This window comes from Balaenoptera physalus (genome assembly GCF_965194825.1).
Source record: "Balaenoptera physalus genome assembly, chromosome: 10".
Lineage (NCBI taxonomy): Eukaryota > Metazoa > Chordata > Mammalia > Artiodactyla > Balaenopteridae > Balaenoptera > Balaenoptera physalus.
This window is the reverse complement of record NC_138889.1, coordinates 73,429,808-73,449,939: the sequence shown is the minus strand read 5'-3', so window position 1 is coordinate 73,449,939 and position 20,132 is coordinate 73,429,808. Positions and strand designations below refer to the sequence as shown.

Sequence of the window (20,132 nt, the reverse complement as noted above, 5' to 3'; positions counted from 1 at the left end):
CTATATGGAATGTCTTCCTGCTGCCTGCTCTAAGTGTCCCAGTTTACATTATGGCCTTTACTGCCTCTGTTTGATGGAGTGATCAGTAAAAATTTAATGACACTATAAAATAATAAAAATGTCATTAATTTACCACGGATCTTGGATGCAGTGGTTGTAAAGCTACATTAATAAACAGAATATTTTTTTACAACAAAAAGCATTGTTACGTGGGAACATATAAATAACACACATAAATTTAAGGGCAATTTTACTGTTAGCACACACATTATTATGGAATAGCCAGTAAGTGTATAAAACAGTATATAAAATTTTATTAAAATATACTGTGCACATCAAAAATTCAGCTTTTATCTAAGTGCAAAGAAAAGCCATTATTATGTGCTTACTGTTTCATTGCTGTTCTTTCCCCATATCACAATTTTACATTTGTTGCCAGCAAGAGGGAGTTGATTTTTTTTTCCTAGATGAAAATAAACCTCTGTTTTTTTAGTTATCCCAAATTCATTCTCTCTCTCCACCGATGCAAATACAGAAATGATCAATCTTGCCATGGTAGGGAGGGAAAAGTTGCTAATTTAATGCAAAGTTAAAAATAATGCCTGAGGAGTTGAATGGTTTGTTCAGTGACACTGGAAATAAGGGATAATAATGCAGCAGTCTATCTGTCACCAGTGAGGCTGCCCCGTCATTGACTCTGATAATATGTGAAGATGATGAATGCTACCGTCTTGTGGCTTGTAACATTTAACATTCATCAGCTCTCACTAAAGGGGGCTTTATCATTTAAATATCTTTATTTAATATGCAACATCTACCTCATACATCATAATTTCAAAGCACTTAGAGAGCCAACAGTCCTACAACACAGCAGAGCTGACTTTAATTTTTTTCAATAACTTTTATGTTGCCTGCATGTTTGTGACTGACAGTGCATAAGTAAGTGTCTGATCACATCACTGCATGTAAAACGCACATTTCACTGTCATCATGAAGACTGGGAAGTTTTCCTGCCTGGAGGGGTTGAGATTAAAATTAGCATTGAGGTGTTTTGTTTATATCTCCAAAATATCTACTTGCGAGCTATGTAATTTGCGAGAGCTAGTTCAAGTGCATGGAAAACTTGTAGTTAAGAGCTTGCCACCCACTGTCTATGTTTTCCATATCGGGGCATACCCATTGGCACTTAATGGCCAGAAGTTGAGGGCCTCTTGGAACTAAAGTATCTTTGAACGTCTCTCTGTGCCTCTGTCCACATTCTGTATTTACTAGGCTCATATTCAACCTCACTGGTAAAATCTTTGCTTAGCTCAGCTGCCCAGAGCTAACTTGTAGACATCAGACCCTCTTATCTTATGGTTATGTGGCTGGCAAATAAATATTCTGAGCTATTCTTTGAAGAAAAGAAGGAAATCTTCTGGGAGACTAGGTAGAAATTTATATGAAAGGGCATGGCTTTGCAGGGTCCTTCTTTAATCTCAAACACAAGTGCTTAATATTACCAAATATAAAATGCAGCCCACTGCCCAAAACAATTTTTATCATTGATTTATTTTCTGCCTATTTAACAAGTGTTTCATGGGATATTCTTCCTCGACTTCTACTCTGTCAAAATATTGATATTTTATAAGGAAAGTATCTCTGCAGAATAATTTTTTTTCAATGAAGTCAGAAAAATGTATGACTTCAAAGACACTGTGAATGTGTTGTTGAATGTTCTGAATGTTTTTTGTTATGATTAAAAACAAGCTGATACTACTGAATTGTGAGTGCACTTCACTTTTTATAAAAGAAAAGATATTATCATCATGTAAGCTTTGTTGTCTTAGGATTTTACAAACCATGGCATGTAATTTTCCCTCTTCTCCTTCCTTGTCAAAATATTGATATTCTTTCAGGAACTTTATTTATTTTTTTTACTGAGAATATTTTCCGGTAAAATCAAAGAGAATGAATGACTAGAAAGATACTTGAAATATGCATATTGATAGGTAGCACAGTCTGTTGATTTTCAGAGAAAGTTGTTTTTCCCCCCATGAAAATACAGATAAAGGTTGTTCTTCCAAGAAGATTGCAGGTGTCACATCAAAACTCCTTCTGCATTTAACATAGGGAAAGCATTCACATGCAAATATTTGAAATGCGAAACAATGTGATAAGACAAAGGTTGAATATTTTGCTTTCCCTGGTACTGCTTATTTTCACTTTAATTCTTTTTCTTTACATCATGACAACCAAAAGTGCTACTCAAAAATCGAAATTGGCTGATTAAAAACAGCTGTCCTCCCCCCACAATGTGTGAAACTCTCGTCCGGCTTGTGGTTGCTCTTTGTTGTGGCCTGCATCTGGGTTAATTTGTTCTTGTGCAGCGGCAGTGTCACATAAGAAGATATTGGGGAACCATACCTAATTTGCTTTTTATTTTCACTCTGTTTTTTATAAGTGTGGTGTTTCAGAGGTTTCCCCGCATACCGCTATTGTAACTAGTTAGTATTACCCAGTTGGGGAAATTCATGCTTATAATTTTGTTGCAGTCTTTCATAGAAATGTTGCTAGATTAAAGCAAGGTTTATACTGTGTTTTCTTCCAACACAGATTTCAACATATTCCATGAGGAAGGGGAACTGGAAGACTTCCTGCACAATTTGACTGATGGGAATTAATTATAGAAATATAATGATATTCAAAAATAATCATATTAGAAAGCACGAATGTAGTGAGACTGTACAAATGAGACACAGCCTCTATCAAGTAATTGTATGTTTGCTCTTTAAGAATATTTCCAAGTTTCTAAACATCTTACAGAAGAGAACACTCAGAGTGTTTCCGTCTAATGCCGAACATGCCTAGTACAGAACTAGGTCATTGAACAATAGACTGAACAGCAATCAGCACTCTACTGCTGCATAATGCATTAAGTATAACATGCAGAAACCATTCCCGGAGCTGGAAGCCGCTATTGCATGTCTGTAAATTCAAGCTGACATGACATTTAATATTGTTTCATAGTAATGAACAACAAGGTTTCATTCATTCATAAGCACAACACAAAGCCAAGTTTGAGTCTGGAGAGTAGCAAGGAGGAGAGAAGGGGACACGTGCTGTGTTTCTGCAGACAGGAGCACCATGTTAATTATGATCAATGAGCCCTCTGCTACTGATCCAGAGAGCTACAGGAGGAGAGTTCACTGTGATGTTTCAGACTCCTGATCCTAGAAGAACAGGTTAACAATTAAAACATCTTCGTGTTTCCCTACTATAATGGCAAGAGTGTTTAACTTTCCTGACTCAGGGCCTGGCTAGGAGTAATGTTCTCCTTTTCACTTACCAGGAAGTTACAGTTCGAACTCCTCAGCAAAATAATAGTATCAATGCCATCATCTAGTCCGCCTGCTTTGAAATATTTGTTTTTGAAATCTTCTTGTCTAAAATTCTGATTCGTATTTTTCCAGGAGTACCAATGCAAACTATGATCTCTAAAAAAGAAAATTCCTCTCCCATTGAATAACAGTATATTTTAATGGAAACTGATCTTTCAAATTTTGCAGTTTTGACTCACACCTTTCATTTGCATTCCTTTTAGAATACTGGAGCAAATCCAACAGAGAGATGTGCAGTACAGCCCTGGCAGGTTACCTGCCACAGATTTCCTTTCCTTATAGGTACTATGGTTTAGGTGCTGTCAACACTGTCAGTGCCATAAACAGGCTTTAGTGGAATCTTCCTGAAAAGTTTTCTGAGCTCAAGTTGGTCAGAAATGATGTTTGTAAATCCAAGTTTTGTCCATTAAGAAAGATAGAAACTGGAAGGAAAAAGTGGCTGCTTTGGAAGCTAGTGTAAGTCTCTGATTATTCTTTCCTCTAGGAAAGAACACGCTTTGAAAATTTGGGGCCCCAGTTAACAGGAAAGTCAAGTGAAGATGGAAAGCTGGGCCCAGGTGTCATCGATCTTACCCGGCCAGAAGATGCAGAGGGTGAGTGGCTTTTCTGTTCTGCTGCTCTGTGTGTTTCTAGAGGTATGCCTGAGGTAGATGTAGGATCTTCATGGTCTGTCTTGGGAGTCACCAGATCAATTTTCTTGGCAAATCAGAAGAAATATTAGGCTTCATTATATGTTATAGTTGAGGACTTTGAAATTCAGCTAGATTGTATGTTACTGAACACATAGCAATCCAGATACTTCAAGGTGCCATTTTAAAGTTTTAAAATAAAAGAACCCTCTACATTTCAATGAACAACAGAATTCTGTGTTTCATCCACCTCACGACATTCTTATAAAAAAAAAAAAAAAAGGACAAACATACAAAGGAGGATTTTTTACCCCCAAATCAAGTGATTCCCAGGTGTAATCAAACCATTTTGGAAACTAAATTATAGTTTGAAGCAGATCTAGCATAAAATTAATAATTGCTTGGGCAAGGCCCAGCCTGTGTCTGGGTACTAACCGTTATAAAGTCTTTTGAAAGTCTGGATGGAAAAGACTAGCTTTACTCTCAACGTGTTTACCCACAGCACTATCAATGCCTGTCCGCTCCTCTTCCTTTTCTGTTTGTTTTAAATGCACAAGCAGCAAAACAGCAGAGATTGCTCCCCAGAGGCTGGGTACAATCTATGAGTTAGATCAGCACTTTAGTAGTAGCGTCGCCTGGTTATTTACTGTGTCATCCCAGAGTAGGGACTGGTTTTCCCGTTAGCTGTTGCTGTGTCAGAATCCCTCCCACCAGTCAGGGAAGATTAATTTGTTCTCTTTAGAGTAACACAATACTTCATCCATCTCGGGTCCCAGCTAAAGTCCTTTAGCTTGAGGGGAAAAATCTTACTATTATCCCTTTTACTGGCAGGATTCCTTCCAGGACCCTAATCCCTTGAAAACACATGAAGACATTTAATAGCAGCATCTGAACTGAGCATGGCTTCTAGTGATAGCTTGGGGCCATCCGAGGCAGTTCAGAAATCCCTGGCATGAGCACTAATAGATGGGTAGCATCAGCCCTTAGGAAGTACTTCAGAGAGTTTTCAGAAGGCGGGTTTTTCATGCCAGTGGGAGAGACTAATGCTTAATGATAGTCCTGGGGACAAGGTGTTAAAATAAACTCTGATGGCTATGTGCATGTGTGAGGGGAGTGGGGAAGGAAGGGAAGCGAAGGGAAGAGGAAAAGGAAGAGGAAGAGGAAGAGGAACAGGAGCAGGAAAGGAGGAATAAAGAGGACTCTGAACCAGAAGTATACTCACTGTCTTCCATGAAGAAGGTGTACTGAGAGCACGGTGACACTGACCTTTTTATAGGCACTTAGAAGTACATGATTTTCCCCTGGTGAGGATTGAGGTTCTGTGGTCTAGGGAACTAGTTATTCAGGTGTGGCACATCTCAATTTTGTTGCAAGATGGTACTACAGAGTACCTAAACCTTTGACCAGACACAGTGAAATAATACTTTTCATCACTTTGGAGTATTCAGTCTGTTAATTTTTCCGTAGACTAGGAGTTACAGAGTTCCATTGCCTTATCCTTGTTCTAACAGAGTTTTCTTAATCTGTCATTCAGCTTTCTTCACTTACTTCTTAACTGTACAATAGGTATAAAGTCATTTGCCTCTCAGTAATACTAATAATCTAGTTGATATCATGTGCTTGGTAAGTTAAAAATCATGGTCAGAGTTATTAAGCATTATAGAAAGAAAAAGTGAAAAGCTTAACTGTAGAGAAACATACTGTATAGAAAAATCTGTGGAACTTCCATTCAGTATCCAGATTGTCTGGATTCAAACCAATTTCCTAGTTACTTTGCTTTTTTTAGGCAAACATTTATCAAGCATTTATATGCCAGAGAATATGCTAAGCTTTTAACACATGTTTTCTCATTTAAATCATATACAACTCTGTAAAGAAGGTATTTTTTTTTTCCATTTTACGGATGAGAAAATTAAGGCTGAGAATAGTTAAGTAACTTGCCTCAGGTCACATAGCTAGTAAGGGTAGAGCTGAGAGTTGATCCCAGGCAGCCTGGCTCCGGAACCCAAGCCATTAAGTACTGTGCTATCCTGCACCCTCTGTATATACAGATACAGAAGCGGTGCCTTCATTTTTCTGAACAAACTCCTTGTGACCTTCCTCAGTATGGCCCATTTCCTCTCCCCTAAATATAGCAAGTCATGCCATGCCCCAGCTCTCGTGTTACTCTGTCACACATAGCAGCAATGCCTGATGAGTGTAATAGTAGAAGGGCTGTAGTGGCCCAGGAGCTTAAGGAGCGTGTGAAAACCTCCCTTCAGAAGCTTGCCCAGAGTTGCCATTGAGACCTCGTGTGCTTTTGGGGGACTGTGAGTTCATGAATGGAGTCAAGTTACCTGCTCTAAAATCGACAGAAGTGCAGTGGCTTTGTGAGGACTGCTGGGATGCGTAGCAGCCTCTGCTGACTTCAGGATATTTCCTGGCATCTGTTCAAGCGTAAGCTGATTGCAAAGCCTGCTGGAGTTGCAGTTCATATTAAAGTCAGAGTAGATAACAGGTACACATAATACTTTCTCCACTTTGCTCCTCCATATTTCCCTTAAGAGGAAGAGTAAGAAGGAAATGAAGTGAAAGAATACCTAAAAAATTTATTCACTCCTTCAGTCAGTCTTGGTCTAAAAACAAACAAACAAACAAACAGACAAACATTTCTTGAGTGCCTGTTCTGTGTGCCGGTCCCTGAACTAGACACCGGATAAACCAAAGGAAGCAAAACAAATATGTCTCTGACCTCTTGGCACTTAAAGTCTAGTGAAGAAAGACAGAAGATTAAAAGGGGTAATGCATACATAGATACATGAGAGATATAATTATCACTGAGAAAAGTACTAAGAAGATCAAGACTTCTTTGTTCCCCACAGAGGTTCAGAGCGAAAACTACTTAGGTAAGCTCCATTGGCAGGTAAGTTTTGTAGCTCTCACCCAGGATGTCATCCCTTCTTAGTCCACACATGATCATCTCCATGTTTCCTCTGGCTTTGGACCAGTTAAAATATTTTTCCAGCTTTATTGACATATAATTGACAAATAACATTGGTGCAGATTTAAGGTGTACAATGTGATGATTTGATACACGTATATATTGGGAAATATTACCACAATAAGGTTAGTTAACACCTCTGCACCTCACAGATTACCTTTTTCTGGTGAGAAAATTTAAAAACTACTCTGTTAACAACTTTCAAGTATATAAGACAATATTTTTAGCTATAGTCACCCTGCTGTATATTAGACCCCCAGAGCTTATTCATCTTTATAACTGGAAGTTTGTTCTCTTTGACTGACATCTCCCCATTTCCCCCACCGTCTGGTCCCTGGAAACCACCATCGTACTCTCTGTTTCTATGACTTCAGGCTTTTTAGATTCCGCATATGTGTGAGATCATATAGTATTTGTCTTTCTCTGTCTGACTTCACTTAGCGTAATGCCTTCAAGGTCATCCATGTTGTTGCAAATGGCAGGGTTTCCTTCTTCCTTTTTATGGATGAATAATATTTTTATCACATTCAAAATATGTATATATAGCTATATAACATATTATGTAATATATGTAATACATAATATCATTTATCACATGAATTTATATATATGTATATATAAAACAGTCTCTTTATCCATTCTTCTGCTGATGTATACTTAGGTTGTTTTCTGTGTCTTGGCTATTGTGAATAATGCATAATGTCAGCTTTAAGGGGCTATGCCCTTCTTCTCCTTGCACCCCATTCTCCTGTGTGGCTTCTGAAGTGACTAAAGTAAGCCTGGCTTTCCAGGAAAATGTCTGCTGCCAGTTGCGAAAATGCCAATATCACTTAGTAAGCAACTTGTAGACCTGCTTCATAGCTTTGAACATGGAATCAGCAAGGGAAAGGTCACCAAAAGAGGCAGCTGTGCGTGTGTATTAACCACTCATCAAAATCAAATGACAAAACCGTAAGCCAGGAAAACAGAAATTAAAAATATAAAAGGCAAATGTCTTCAAAATTTTATTTTTAAAGTCCAGCTGTTATTTGGCTTGAATATGACAAGACAGCATTTCTTGTTCACCATGATATTTATAAAACTACAAATTCATCGGTGCTGGGGGCTTAGGAAACATGTTTAAGGTCTTGTTATACTTTGGAGCATTTGTTGGCTTTATATGTATTGAGCGCACAAAAGTTGTTAGCTCCTATGTAGGGCATGTAAGGAAGAGAGGACTCAATTAATTGAGTCTGTCACCATGTATTAAGAATGACGAACAGATGTTTAACTTTTTATGGACTTTTCATATGGCGTTTCCCCTCTCCTTGTTCTCCTTAGGCAAGAGTGCAATTCTTATCCCAACCCTCCTAATTTCAGGGTTGCAAAGTATAGTAGAAAGGACTCTGGTCTGGTTATTGGGAAATTTGGATTAAAGTTCCTTTGCTAAACGAAGGCAAATAAGTGATGAGTGCCCCTGGGCTTAACTTTATCTTTTAAAATAGGTATGTTGGATTCCATTATCTCTAGGGTTCCCTCCAAATGCAAGATTGTTATTACGGTCTTCATGAAACATAGAGTGTGTTTCTTACAAGAAAGGTGATCTGTCCACAATAGCTTTCACTTGGTTTTTTCTTCAGAGAAATAAAAGAGGAGACCAATACCATTGAGAGTATATTTGTACCATTTGCTGAATCGAATTTTCAAGTCTTTGATCTTTTCTTTTTATTAATGAGAATGATTTTTTCTTTTTATTAATGAGAAGATCTCTCCAGTAGCATTTCCCAATTACCTTTCACAGATGGACCCCCCCCCCCCGCTTCTTCTTCTCTTCCCCCTAGCAACGATAGTTGTAGCCTGCCTTATTTTTTATATTCTCTCCATCCTGTTTCTTCTCTCTCACACACCTGGGGCCTCTAAAGGGACACTTTCTTTTTTTCTGTTTTTCAGAATAGTTTGGGTAAGAAGACATTCTTCTAACACCTCTTTTAATTCTCAAATTCAATTATTGTGTCCCAGCGTCAGAGGGAGGCAACACCTCATTTTTTTTTGTTTTGTTTTTTCACACCTCATTTTGACGTGGAGCATAGTGGAATATGAGCTCTAAAAGGGATGAGCTCTGAAAGTGATTACCATTAGGCAGGCTTTTGGACCCTGGGTTGGAACTGTAATGATGTGCTGTCCTCCATGTATTAAAAACTTGCATTGCTTTGAATGGAAATGGATATGTGCACCAAGAATAACCCCTTTTAGAACTGTTGCTCTCAGGTTCTCAGATTTGCTTAGAAAGGTTTTATAGATTTGTACTGAATTTGTGAATTGGATCCCAGCCAAGATGGCCTTAACCCTTCTGAAAGCTTCATTTTTTTTGTGAACTTCTGATTGCTTCTAAGTTTTAAATCTTAGGATAGCTTTATTATTGTCAACTTAAGCTCTCTGTTTATAGACAAATAACAGGGACTGCAACTTTTCCTCTTTTTCCTTAAAAAATGCACCACTTAATATGAATGTCTTCTCCTAAAAATCCTGCTTACCCTTTGATCCATACTCTGGGAAATCTTTGAAGCTTTTCACATTTCCTTTCCCCTCCCTGGATCCTTACTCCTGGTAGAAAAGGAAGATTGACTTGATGATACACGGCTCATTCAAGGCAGCAGAGGCAAGCTGTAGTATAATCTGGGGAGGGATTTAAAGGCTACATCTGCTTACAGTTTGGAATGTAAAGGTCATTATTTGTTCAAGCCCACCAGAATACAGTGCTTCACATCACAACATTTAGATTCGCAGAATTGGAATAAAGGAGAGACATGTAATCAAATTTACAATTCCATCCAAGAAGTCCCTTTTTATATCCCTGACAAGTAGTCATCTCATTTCTGTTCGAATGCCTCTAATAGTCTCATGACAGAAAACTGACTACTTCCTGAGAAGCTCATTCCGGTTCTAATTTTTAATTCTTTGTTATTTGTCTTTGCTTCCTTATAACTTCTACTCATTGGTTCTAGTCTGACTTTTGGATTCCAACAAGATAAAGCTTACCATTTCTCCACGTGACACCCCTTCAGATATTTCCTCAAGGGTTAGGAAACTTAAATTCTAGTTGTTCTACCCTAAGCAAGTCAATTTCTTTCCCTGAATTTTCTCAGCTGTAGGTGAGGAAGTTGATGTAGATGATTTCTGGTTTTTAAACTCTTATCTTACTGCTGTACAATTGAAATCATTCACCTTTCAGTCAACTAGAAAGTAACAAGTGTAAATTAGGGACCATACCATCTTTAAAATAAGTGAAATTATTATTGAAATATATCAGAGATGAGATGTCTTTGTCCAAGAAGGTATCCAAGTACTAGATTGTATACCAAGAATAAAAGATGGGGAATTACACATATTAAAATAAAAGACCCAGGGAAATCCAGAGGGAGCACCAACCAGAGCTTTGCTGTGGGCTTATGGGTCTGGCCTTCCATAGCTGCCTAAAATAGCATTTCCAGGCATCTCAGAAAAATGAATAGGCAAAGTAGTCTGTATGGAACCAGCAGGCTGAGGTCTGAGGCCAGGATGGGTGGCCAGGGAGACCCCAGACATGGTGAAAACTGAGTAACAGCCACACAGGCTGGGAGATAAGCAGAGTTCAAAAAGCCCTTGGCTCTAGACTAACTCTGTGGTATCACAAAAATGTATTTTACTGTGGATATAAACAGTTTTAAAGGATCCTGTGCACCAGTTTATATCAGCGCTATATATAAAGTGCAGCTCTCTTAAACAAGCAAATAAACTTCTCTTAAAGAAATATATTTGCTGTGTCTTAAAAGCTCCCAAATAACTTTTAATGTTGGTAGAAAACAATTTCCATTGAACTTTCCAAGTGATGGATAGTCCTGATGGGATAAGAGAGTGAAATGTCAAGATTCTTGTATAACTCCATCCCCTAATACTCCATAAAGGGAATTCAACCTGCTTCTTAGAGTTGCTTAAGCTAGAAAGCCCAATCAAAGCCCCGGCCTCCCTTTACTGAGGAGCCTAGCCCTGTCCAAGAGCTGGTTTCTCATTGGGCTGCCTTCTCTAAAGAGGTATCATTGACAGTGTCACCACACACACAAAATTATCTGGTTTTCTGACTGAATACCCTCTGTTCTGGGGAAGAAATGCTTGTCTATGCCATTACTGAATCACACACAGCAAGTGCTCCCCCATCTTGCTGTAGCAACTGGGTGACAAAAGATTTAACGCTATCTACCATGAAAATTAGACCCAAGACAAGAACAGCCGGCACATGTTCCCAATGGGACTGCAAAATCAGTCTGTGGTTCCTCAGCAGTATATATGTCTGCTTCACATAAACCAACATATTAGAATAAACGCTGGCTGACAGAGGTCTATCTGCCATGTCTGGACTAACTGTGTAGTGACTGTTGAGGTGTGGACCTTGTCTAGTTCCCTGTCCCTAGAATCCTCTTCTCTTGGCAGCAAGAGCCCCTTGACTTCCCATCTGCGGGCTGTAGAATTCAGCCCAACCTTAGGCTGGTGGAATTTAAAGAGTCTCAGGCCAATTTGGTGGGCTCTTTAAATTCTCTCTGCTTAAGGTCAAGACCAAACTTGAGAACAACCTTTTTTTTCCTTCTTTTCAAGTTCTGATAACTGTGCTTCTAACTTAGTCACAAAATTCAATAACCGACCAGCTCTCCCCTATTTTCTGTTACTGACTTCCCTATCTTTGTTTTTTCTTTAACTAAGAAATTCTTATCTTTGACTAGCTCCTTCTTTTAGATACACTGTCTCATTTTACTCGATCACTGTTTGTTCACACACACTAGCTGTCATTTCATCCTCTTTAGAGGTGGTTGTCTGTAGACTGAGCCACCAGTTCTGATAGCCAGGTCTTTCCAAACAGGATCTATCCCTACTCAGAGTCCCCCAGTCTTTAGTTTTACCCACATGTTCAAGTTATAATTTACCAATTATCTCTTATGTACATAGCACTGTTACGAGCACAGAGAGAAGGATTTTTTAAAAGATGGACTATACTGTATTCTTCAAGAGCTAGTAATGTAGTTGGGATAATAATATTAGCATACACAGAAAGCAGAACAACCTAAGGTGTTATATGTTATAGTACATCATTAGAGAAACAGAAAAGAGTGCTATTTAGAAGAGGAACCTACAGTGCTTTGTTGACAGCCATGATTCTGGAAGGTCTGATAGAAATATAGCTGGAGATAAGCCTAGGTTTGGAAAAACAAAGAGAAGGAGAAGAACTTTCAGTTGAGGGAATAATCCAAGCAGACACAGAAATGGTAAAGTACACGGACATTCACAAGGAGGTTCCAGAAAGGAAGAGTCACTTCTCATCTCTGTGTTCTCCACCAAGCCCAATACAAAGCTTTCCACATATTTATACTCAGTGATTATTTGTTGAATTGAATATGTTATAAAAATAGCTGGGTTCCATATTGTGGAGGGCCTTGAGAGTCAGGCTGAGGAATTTGGACTTTGCTACCAACTAAAAAGGCATTAAACTTTAGTTGTTCAAGATTGACTTAGATTATGTATAGAGGTTAAAATTAATGGAAAAGCAGGAATTAGGTTGGTCTTGGTGGTCTGTTAGTCTCTTTATTCCTCTGTTCTCTTTAATGTCCTTTCAGAGGGGCTATTCAATGGCTGTCTTTTCATATTACATCATGGGAGAGCTGAGTAGGTGTTAGGAGGGTTTTTAATTCAAGTCATTTTAAAAATACCTCTTTTCCTCCTGGGTATAATACTCATTTACATATGATTTCACTTTGTCTGCTGTGACTGTTCGATGCCTTACAGATCAGTCTTGTACTTTTGCCTATCACTAGAGGAGAGTGATCTTTTTTAAATTATTTTGTTCAGTGGATATTTACCCTTAGATGTGATGTCCCAAATTAGGTCATGGTACCAGAGGGAAGAGATTGTGTAAGAACCCATCGATATTTGCGTTATACTGTAAACTGTTACATTTAGGAGTAGGCTGTAAAAGGTAACTCTGAACTAAAACTTAATATCCCAAGTCACAGCCCTGGAGAGAAGAATTTCATAAGCAGTATATTCAACCGTTTAAAATTTTTACTAAAAATGAAAATTGCACCTTACTGGCTTATGTATATTTACTTTCATGGCAGAGAAATCACTTCATGCTTCTTCAATATACGCTGACTTTTCACTGGGAAGGTTGATCCTGCATGAGGACAGAATGAGAAATGATAACAGCACCTATTCCATGCTGCAGAGTCACAGAACTGCTGGTAGAGGAGAAAGGAAAAACAATTGTCAAATGTCCCTGAAACTTCCCTGCCCTTTATTTATTATACAGTCAGTAATCCTAATTCTTTGTTATTCCAGTGAGTCCTTTATAAAAACCTGATCTATAAGTTCTCAAGATAATGGTTTCTTCTTTTCTTTTCTTTTTTTCTGGCTTGAACTGAGCAGCATAGTCTGGTGTTTACAGGCCCCACAGGTGGGAACTGGGGAGGTGTGAGATGGTCTTTTTGATTGTGTCTTAATGCATATTCGATACATTTTAGTTCTATATCATAGGGACACTCTTGAAATATATTTTTAGCTTTGGGTCAGAAAAGAGGCTCCATTAAGTAGTAAATTGCACTCTCCAGCTAAGGGCTCATTTTATAACTACACTGAAGGACAGGACTGTGCAGTATAGGAAGTATCACCCAGGTATGGGGAAAGACTAGAAAGGGAACAAATATGAGTTAAGCACCGGCTATGTTCCTGGTACTAGAATAGACATTCTACTACCTCTACTGCCATTACTACTGCTATTTCTAAAGGCAGCTACTGTTTAATGAGTGGGTACTGGGTTCCAGTCACTGCTAGGAAATTTATGTTCCCACTTAATCCTCACAAGGATCCAGACAAGCAGAAATTATTAGCTCTCTTTTATAAGGAGATGAAACTGTAGTTTAGAGAAGGGAAATAAATTACCCAAGGTTACCTAGGAAAGATCAAATCAAAATTCAAACCCACATCTGTCTAACTACATAGCATCTGAGCCACACTGACTCCCATTTTTCTCCAAGATGAGCTGATTCAGTTGGTTGCTTTTGTTGAAGTAGTTTTTTCCTCTTGGTTTTCATTAAAAAGCAGAAAAATTTAATGAGAAATAGAAACCTGTGAAAGTTGTTTTTTTTTTTTTTTTTTTCCCAATCTTTCAAACCACACAAATATTAACTACCTTTCAAATACTTTCACCAGATTCTCAGGGCAGCTAAGTTTTGATAGACTACAAAATTGAGTTGACTACCCCAAATCCTCGTGCCCTCTCCTTCTAATACTGTCTATTTCCATATCCCTAACCTTAAAAAAATTAGTTTCTACTGCACCTGTGATCTGCATCTCTCATTCTAGTAAAAGGCAGATTCCCTGGGACAAATTAATTTTAAATTTAATTAATTAATTAAATAATTAATTAAATTAATTTTTTTAAGAGTTTTTAATCTAAGTCTGGATACCATTGAAACAATTCAGCTGACCATTTTAGAAATTTACTTTGATGGCAAGTGTGAAACTTTGGGAATAGTTACATTTGAGTTCATTGTGATTTTGCCACTTACTAACTATGAGATTTGGGCAATTTAACCTCTCTAACCTCAGACGTGGATTAGATGATCTTTAATATCCCTCTCGTGTTAAAATTCTCTAATTCTATGAGCATGTTTTATCCATTTCATGTTGACTCTATCTAGGGAAGGTCCCATCATATGCCTATTTGAATATATACTTCAGTTGTATATATTTACACAAACCCGAGAGCATTAGAATAGCTTTCAGATTTAATATTTCCAAAAAGCTCCGACTTGCGTTATCATCCTTTCAGGATTTCCCCGGAAGTGGGAGGCCAGGATTTCAGATTTGTACAGTGTGGAAAGTCAATAAAAGAAGTAAGATTAGAACCAATGATCTCTGACTTCCAAACAACTGTGGGTACGTTTTCCCATTAAAGCCATTTTTATTTTATAGAGGGTTCAAGTAAGGCAAAGTACTTAACAGAATGTAAGAAATAAATGGGATTTATACAAAATCTGATTTCAGAAATTCCCAGGTTCTAATGCAACATGTAGACATCTGAATCTCACTCTAAAATTTTCACTGTCGAAGATGTCAAATGCTCTCTGCTATGACATTTGAGTACTTACCTTATGCCAGCTTATGCACCGGACCCTAGCGAAGCAGTTATGGATAAGACACAGTGTTGTTCCTGCCCTTTTAAGGTGCATAGTCTAGTGAAGAAGGTGGGCAGATACAACTGGCAATTTGGATAAAATATAGTAAATGTAAGATAGAGGCAGGCACAGGGTGCTGTGGGAGCCTAAAATACTTAGCCCAACCTGACAAACCGGGTAAGACTGTCTGGGCAAGATGATCCCTGACGTGAGTCAAAGAATGAGTCGATTGCAAGATGGGGAAGAAATTCCAGGAAAAGGGAAGGCATGGACTCCTAGTATAAAACAACATGGTATATAGAGAACCGGAAGTAGTTCAGTATTATAAAGCAAAAGATTTTCAAGTAGAGTAGCTAGAGATGAAACTGGAGACATATAGAGAGCCAGGTCATGGAGAGCCTTGAATACCATACTAAGGAGTTTGGACTTCATCTTTTGGGCATTAGGGAGCCATTGAAGACTTTAATATAGGAGCGCTCTGGTCAGAATTGCATTTGTCATGGATTACCCTGGCTGAAATTAGGAAGAGGTATTTAAGTAGAGACTGGGGACTCAAAAGTGGAAATAAACTTCAGCTAGAAGGCTGGTATTTAAAATAGTCCACCAGAGAGAATGAGGCCAAGGCAATTGATGAGTGATAAGGGTGGAAATGAGAGGATGGATTTAGTAGTATCTTTGTTAACTAACTCTGAGATTTGCTTCATCTTGGTTTGTGCTTCTTAATTTCATGTAGAGTCTATGGTAGTATATTGAGTTGGATGAAGCCAGAAGCTGCTGAGCAGCATGAATTATTTAGTCTACCAGCTTTTCACCAGCCTCTGTATTCTCCAAGGGAATCTGCTTGAATCTGAGACTGGTTCTCCTGAAAACTTAGGGAGCCAGAACCTATTTTTGTCTTATTTCCTCCACAGTGGTCTCTGGTTCAAACTTAAATAATGCCTTTCTGCCTGGACTCAACAGCTTGTAAACCCTCTCCTGTGCATACAAATAGCAAATAGATAATAAGTAGAGTATTTGATGTTCTGTGCTACTTTCAGGTCATTAAAATAAAGAATCACATACGTTATCTCAGTTGCCCTAGGATCCTGTAGTTGAAATAAGATAAAGGGCTCTGTTGAGCTGTCTGTGTAAAGCAAATATAACTTGAGAATTTAAAAAAAAAAAAAAAAAGAAAGTAAACATGGGCAGCAAAACTGCAAGCAGGAGACCCTTGAAAACACAGCCTGGTGTATCACTGGTTAGAATTTCCTTCATTTTGCAAAGCCACGAGCCACATGCATCAGCTCACCACAAAGTCATTAAGCCTTTTTAAGCTCAGATGAAAAACATTAACAAATACCACAAAAGGCTTTAGTATAGGCCCTTTGTTCACTCACATATGGCACTTTATAACTCCTGCGCCACTCTGGTCGTGGTGTTTGTTTAAGCTGCCTCCATCAGGCTGGTCCTGAAAGAACAAAAGACATCTTGAGCAATCCTAAGCAGGAAATGGGCTAATCTAAACATGGTTTGTGACACTTTAAGTAGAATAGAAAGGGGAGGGATTGATTAGTCATTAATGTCCAATTGGCTCCATATGGATGTTGCAATAATAAAGCCTTTTTTCAGAGCAGTAGCAGAGTTATTGAATTAGAGGTTTATGTTTCCTCAGAGCTGACCTTAGGGAATTCCCTTTTGGTTCTTCTTGTTGATCTTTTAAAGAGAATGGAGTTTCCAATAGGAAAAAATAGAAGCCTTATCTACAATAGCACTTGCTCATAATCCTGCAACCAAGGAATGCATTAATTTAGCATTGTTTTAATCCCTGCTGTAATTTCACTCCTTAGTGCTTTCTTTGCATGCTCTTGCATCTTTGGACCAATTAGATAGTGGCATGAACATCATAACTGGTAATAGACTCCTTTAATGTGCTTAACAGTGCAGGGAAATGGCATCCTTACAGGGGGAAAGCAATGTTCCAGCCAAGGAATGGTGGGCTTTGAGATTCAGAGTTATTTCATGTCACTGAATAGTGCCTGGGGTAGCTTTGGTGTAGGAGAAATGCACTAGACTTAAAGTCAGAAGACCTAGGTTCTAGATCTGGCTCTGTTCCTTGTTAGCAATATACTAGCAGCCGGTTATTTCAGAGGCAGGTAACTTACCTCTCTGAGCCTTGGTTTCCTCATCTATAAAGTGAAGTGAATATATTTACCCTCTTACCCATTTCAAAGGATTGTAAGGAGGATTGAGATAATGTATTTACTGAAAGCACTTTGTAAATGTTATTGTAGGTAAAATTCCTTAGTACACGTGGTGTTTCTATTCTGGAAACTGATCTCTGGTCTAGACTAGTGAAAAACATAAACTGTTCTTTAAAAGAATTACTTTGGTACTCTAATTAGTGAAATGTCTGTTTCCAAATTGTCCAGCGGAATTTTTTCTTTATGTGTACACTATATATGTTTATATCTCTATCTCTATCTATCATCTATCTATCTAATTTATTCAGTAAATTTCATGGTATAGATAAGTTCAATACTTGAGGTAAGTAGGGCATTTGAGGTAGGTAGGGATTAAAGAGCCTTAAAATGAAAATAAGGAAATGAAAATTTTCCTATGGCTTTCTCCTGCATTGAAGAATGCAAATGAAGAATTAACACTTTAATCAAAGTACCACAGGTTATGCATCTTTTGTTGCTGTACCTCTGATTCCCTTTTTTTCTTTAACCAACCTCTAGTTCAGAAGAACTATGCATCCATATTTTGCATTTGCCGTCTTTAAATCATGACACCCATCAGTAAGTCATTCTTTGCTAACCTATCTAGCTAATCCTTTATAAAAGACAGAGCTCAAACCGTACTCTTCCACTGCTGGTATCCCTCCTTCTCTGAAGATGAACACATCAGTTCTCTAATGATTAAGGTTCTCGCTCAGCCATGGAATGTATTTTCCTGCCAAGTAAACCACTAGGATAGCCAAATCATCCATCTCTTTTATTTTCCAAGAAGAAATCAAATTTGAATTTCAAGTAGCCTTCTTATAATGAAAGTAAGTTCACATTCTGGCAGTAAGTTGGAGTGCAAAGTTAGCAGAACTTCCATAATCATAGACAGACAGCTGTCAGCCATCCCTACAACATAGTGAATTAGACCTCTACAATATTAAGATACATTTGGTGGAATAAACTTGGTGAAAAAAATCCAACCTATGTCATATTAATAACTTCCTCCTTTCCTAATTTTTCATGTCTGCTTCTAATATTCCTTCATCTTCTACATTTTTGTTTCTGATGCACTCATGATCATTTTCTCTGTTAACTCAAATGTGTCATGTAACTCTTTCAAAATCCCACAGGAGAAAATTAACTCTTCTGTTGATAGACTAAAGTAGTCTAAAATAGTGTGATTGTCAAGGACCCAATGGTGTATATTATATTTGTCTCTTTTTATTAGTAAGCAACCAATTGTAGCATTTTTGCCCCTTTTAATAATTCTTTTTGCTAAATGAGACTCTTTTTTTTTTTTTTTTTTGAGTTCACAATGGCCTGAATATGCCACACACTCAGGTTTACAGAGAAAAGAATCTTTCAGAAAAATATCACTTACGTTCGTTTGTTTGGTTTCCTGTTTTACTTTGGTACTTTTGTTTTTACCTTTTTTGAACTAAGCACTGAAATAGTTTTATTTTGGATAGTATCCCATTGTACGTATATACCACAGTTTGTCCATTTTCCAGTTATTCTCAGCCTTTGGTTATTCTGAATAAAAGTGCTATTATATTCTGAAAAGTTCTCATTTGTTTTGGGTAAGTATTTAGGAATGGAATTACAGGTCATCGATGAATGTATATTTTACTTTAAAAGAAACTGCCAAGCTGTTTTCCAAAATGGTTATGCCACTTTACACTTCTACTACCAATATGTTTGAGTTCCAGTTGCTGCATATCCTTGCCAACATTTAGTGTTTTAATCCATTCTAGTGGGTGCAAAATGGTATGTGGCTTTAATTGCCTTTTCCTGATGACTAATGACATGGAATACCTTTTCATGTGCTCAATGGCCATAACTGTATCTTCTTCTGTAAGGTTTTTTTATGAGTCTTTTTGCCTATTTTTAAATTAGACTGTTTACTTTTTGTTTTTGGTAGAAGTTCTTTATATATTCTTGATACAAGTCTTGTCAGACGTGTATTTTTCCCCAGTCTGGGCCTTAACATTTCATTTTCTTAACAATCACTTTTGATAAGCAGAGTCTTAATTTTGATAAAGTTCAATTTATTATTTTTCTTGTATATTTAGTGCTTTATCTGCCATATCTAAGAAACTTTGCTTACTACAAGGTCACTAAAATATTCTCCAAGATATTCCTTGAGGAGTGTTATAGTTTTTCCTTTTGTTTTAAATTATGATTCACCTCAATTAATTGTTGGGTGTAATGTGTGTTAAGAGGTCAAAGTTTACTTTTTTCCCCATATTTGTCTACTTGTTCTAGCACTGTGTGTTGAAAAAAATGATCATTTTTAATAGCCTAAGTCTTTATTGAAAATTGACCATATATGTGAGGAGGATTTAATTCTAGACTGTCTGTTCTGTTCCACTGATCTATTTGTCTATTCTTTTTAAAAAATTTTTATTGTAGTATAGTTGCTTTACAATGTTGTGTTAGTTTCTACTGTACAGCAAAGTGAAGCAGCTATACGTATACATATATCCCTTCTTTTTTGGATTTCATTCCCATTTAGGTCACCACAGAGCATTGAGTAGAGTTCCCTGTGCTATACAGTAGGTTCTCATTAGTTATGTGTTTTATACATAGTGTATATGTGTGTGTGTATATATATATATATATATACATATACACGATATATATGTATCGATAGTGTATATATGTCAATCCCAATCTCCCAATTCATCCCACCCCCACCTTTACCCCTTGGTATCCATACATTTGTCCTCTATGTCCGTGTCTCTATTTCTGCTTTGTAA

General features: G+C 37.6%; 1 protein-coding gene across 19 annotated transcripts in view; it reads left to right on the top strand.

Moving 5' to 3' along the window:
• Positions 1-20,132, top strand: part of SOX6 (SRY-box transcription factor 6) — a 627,969-nt gene that overhangs the window by 580,103 nt on the left and 27,734 nt on the right. For all 19 annotated transcript variants that reach the window (XM_082476530.1, XM_082476545.1, XM_082476542.1 and 16 more), the window contains one exon: positions 3,865-3,973. In XM_082476530.1, coding sequence (XP_082332656.1) covers positions 3,865-3,973 — 109 coding nt within the window. The remainder of the gene's footprint in view (positions 1-3,864; positions 3,974-20,132) is intronic.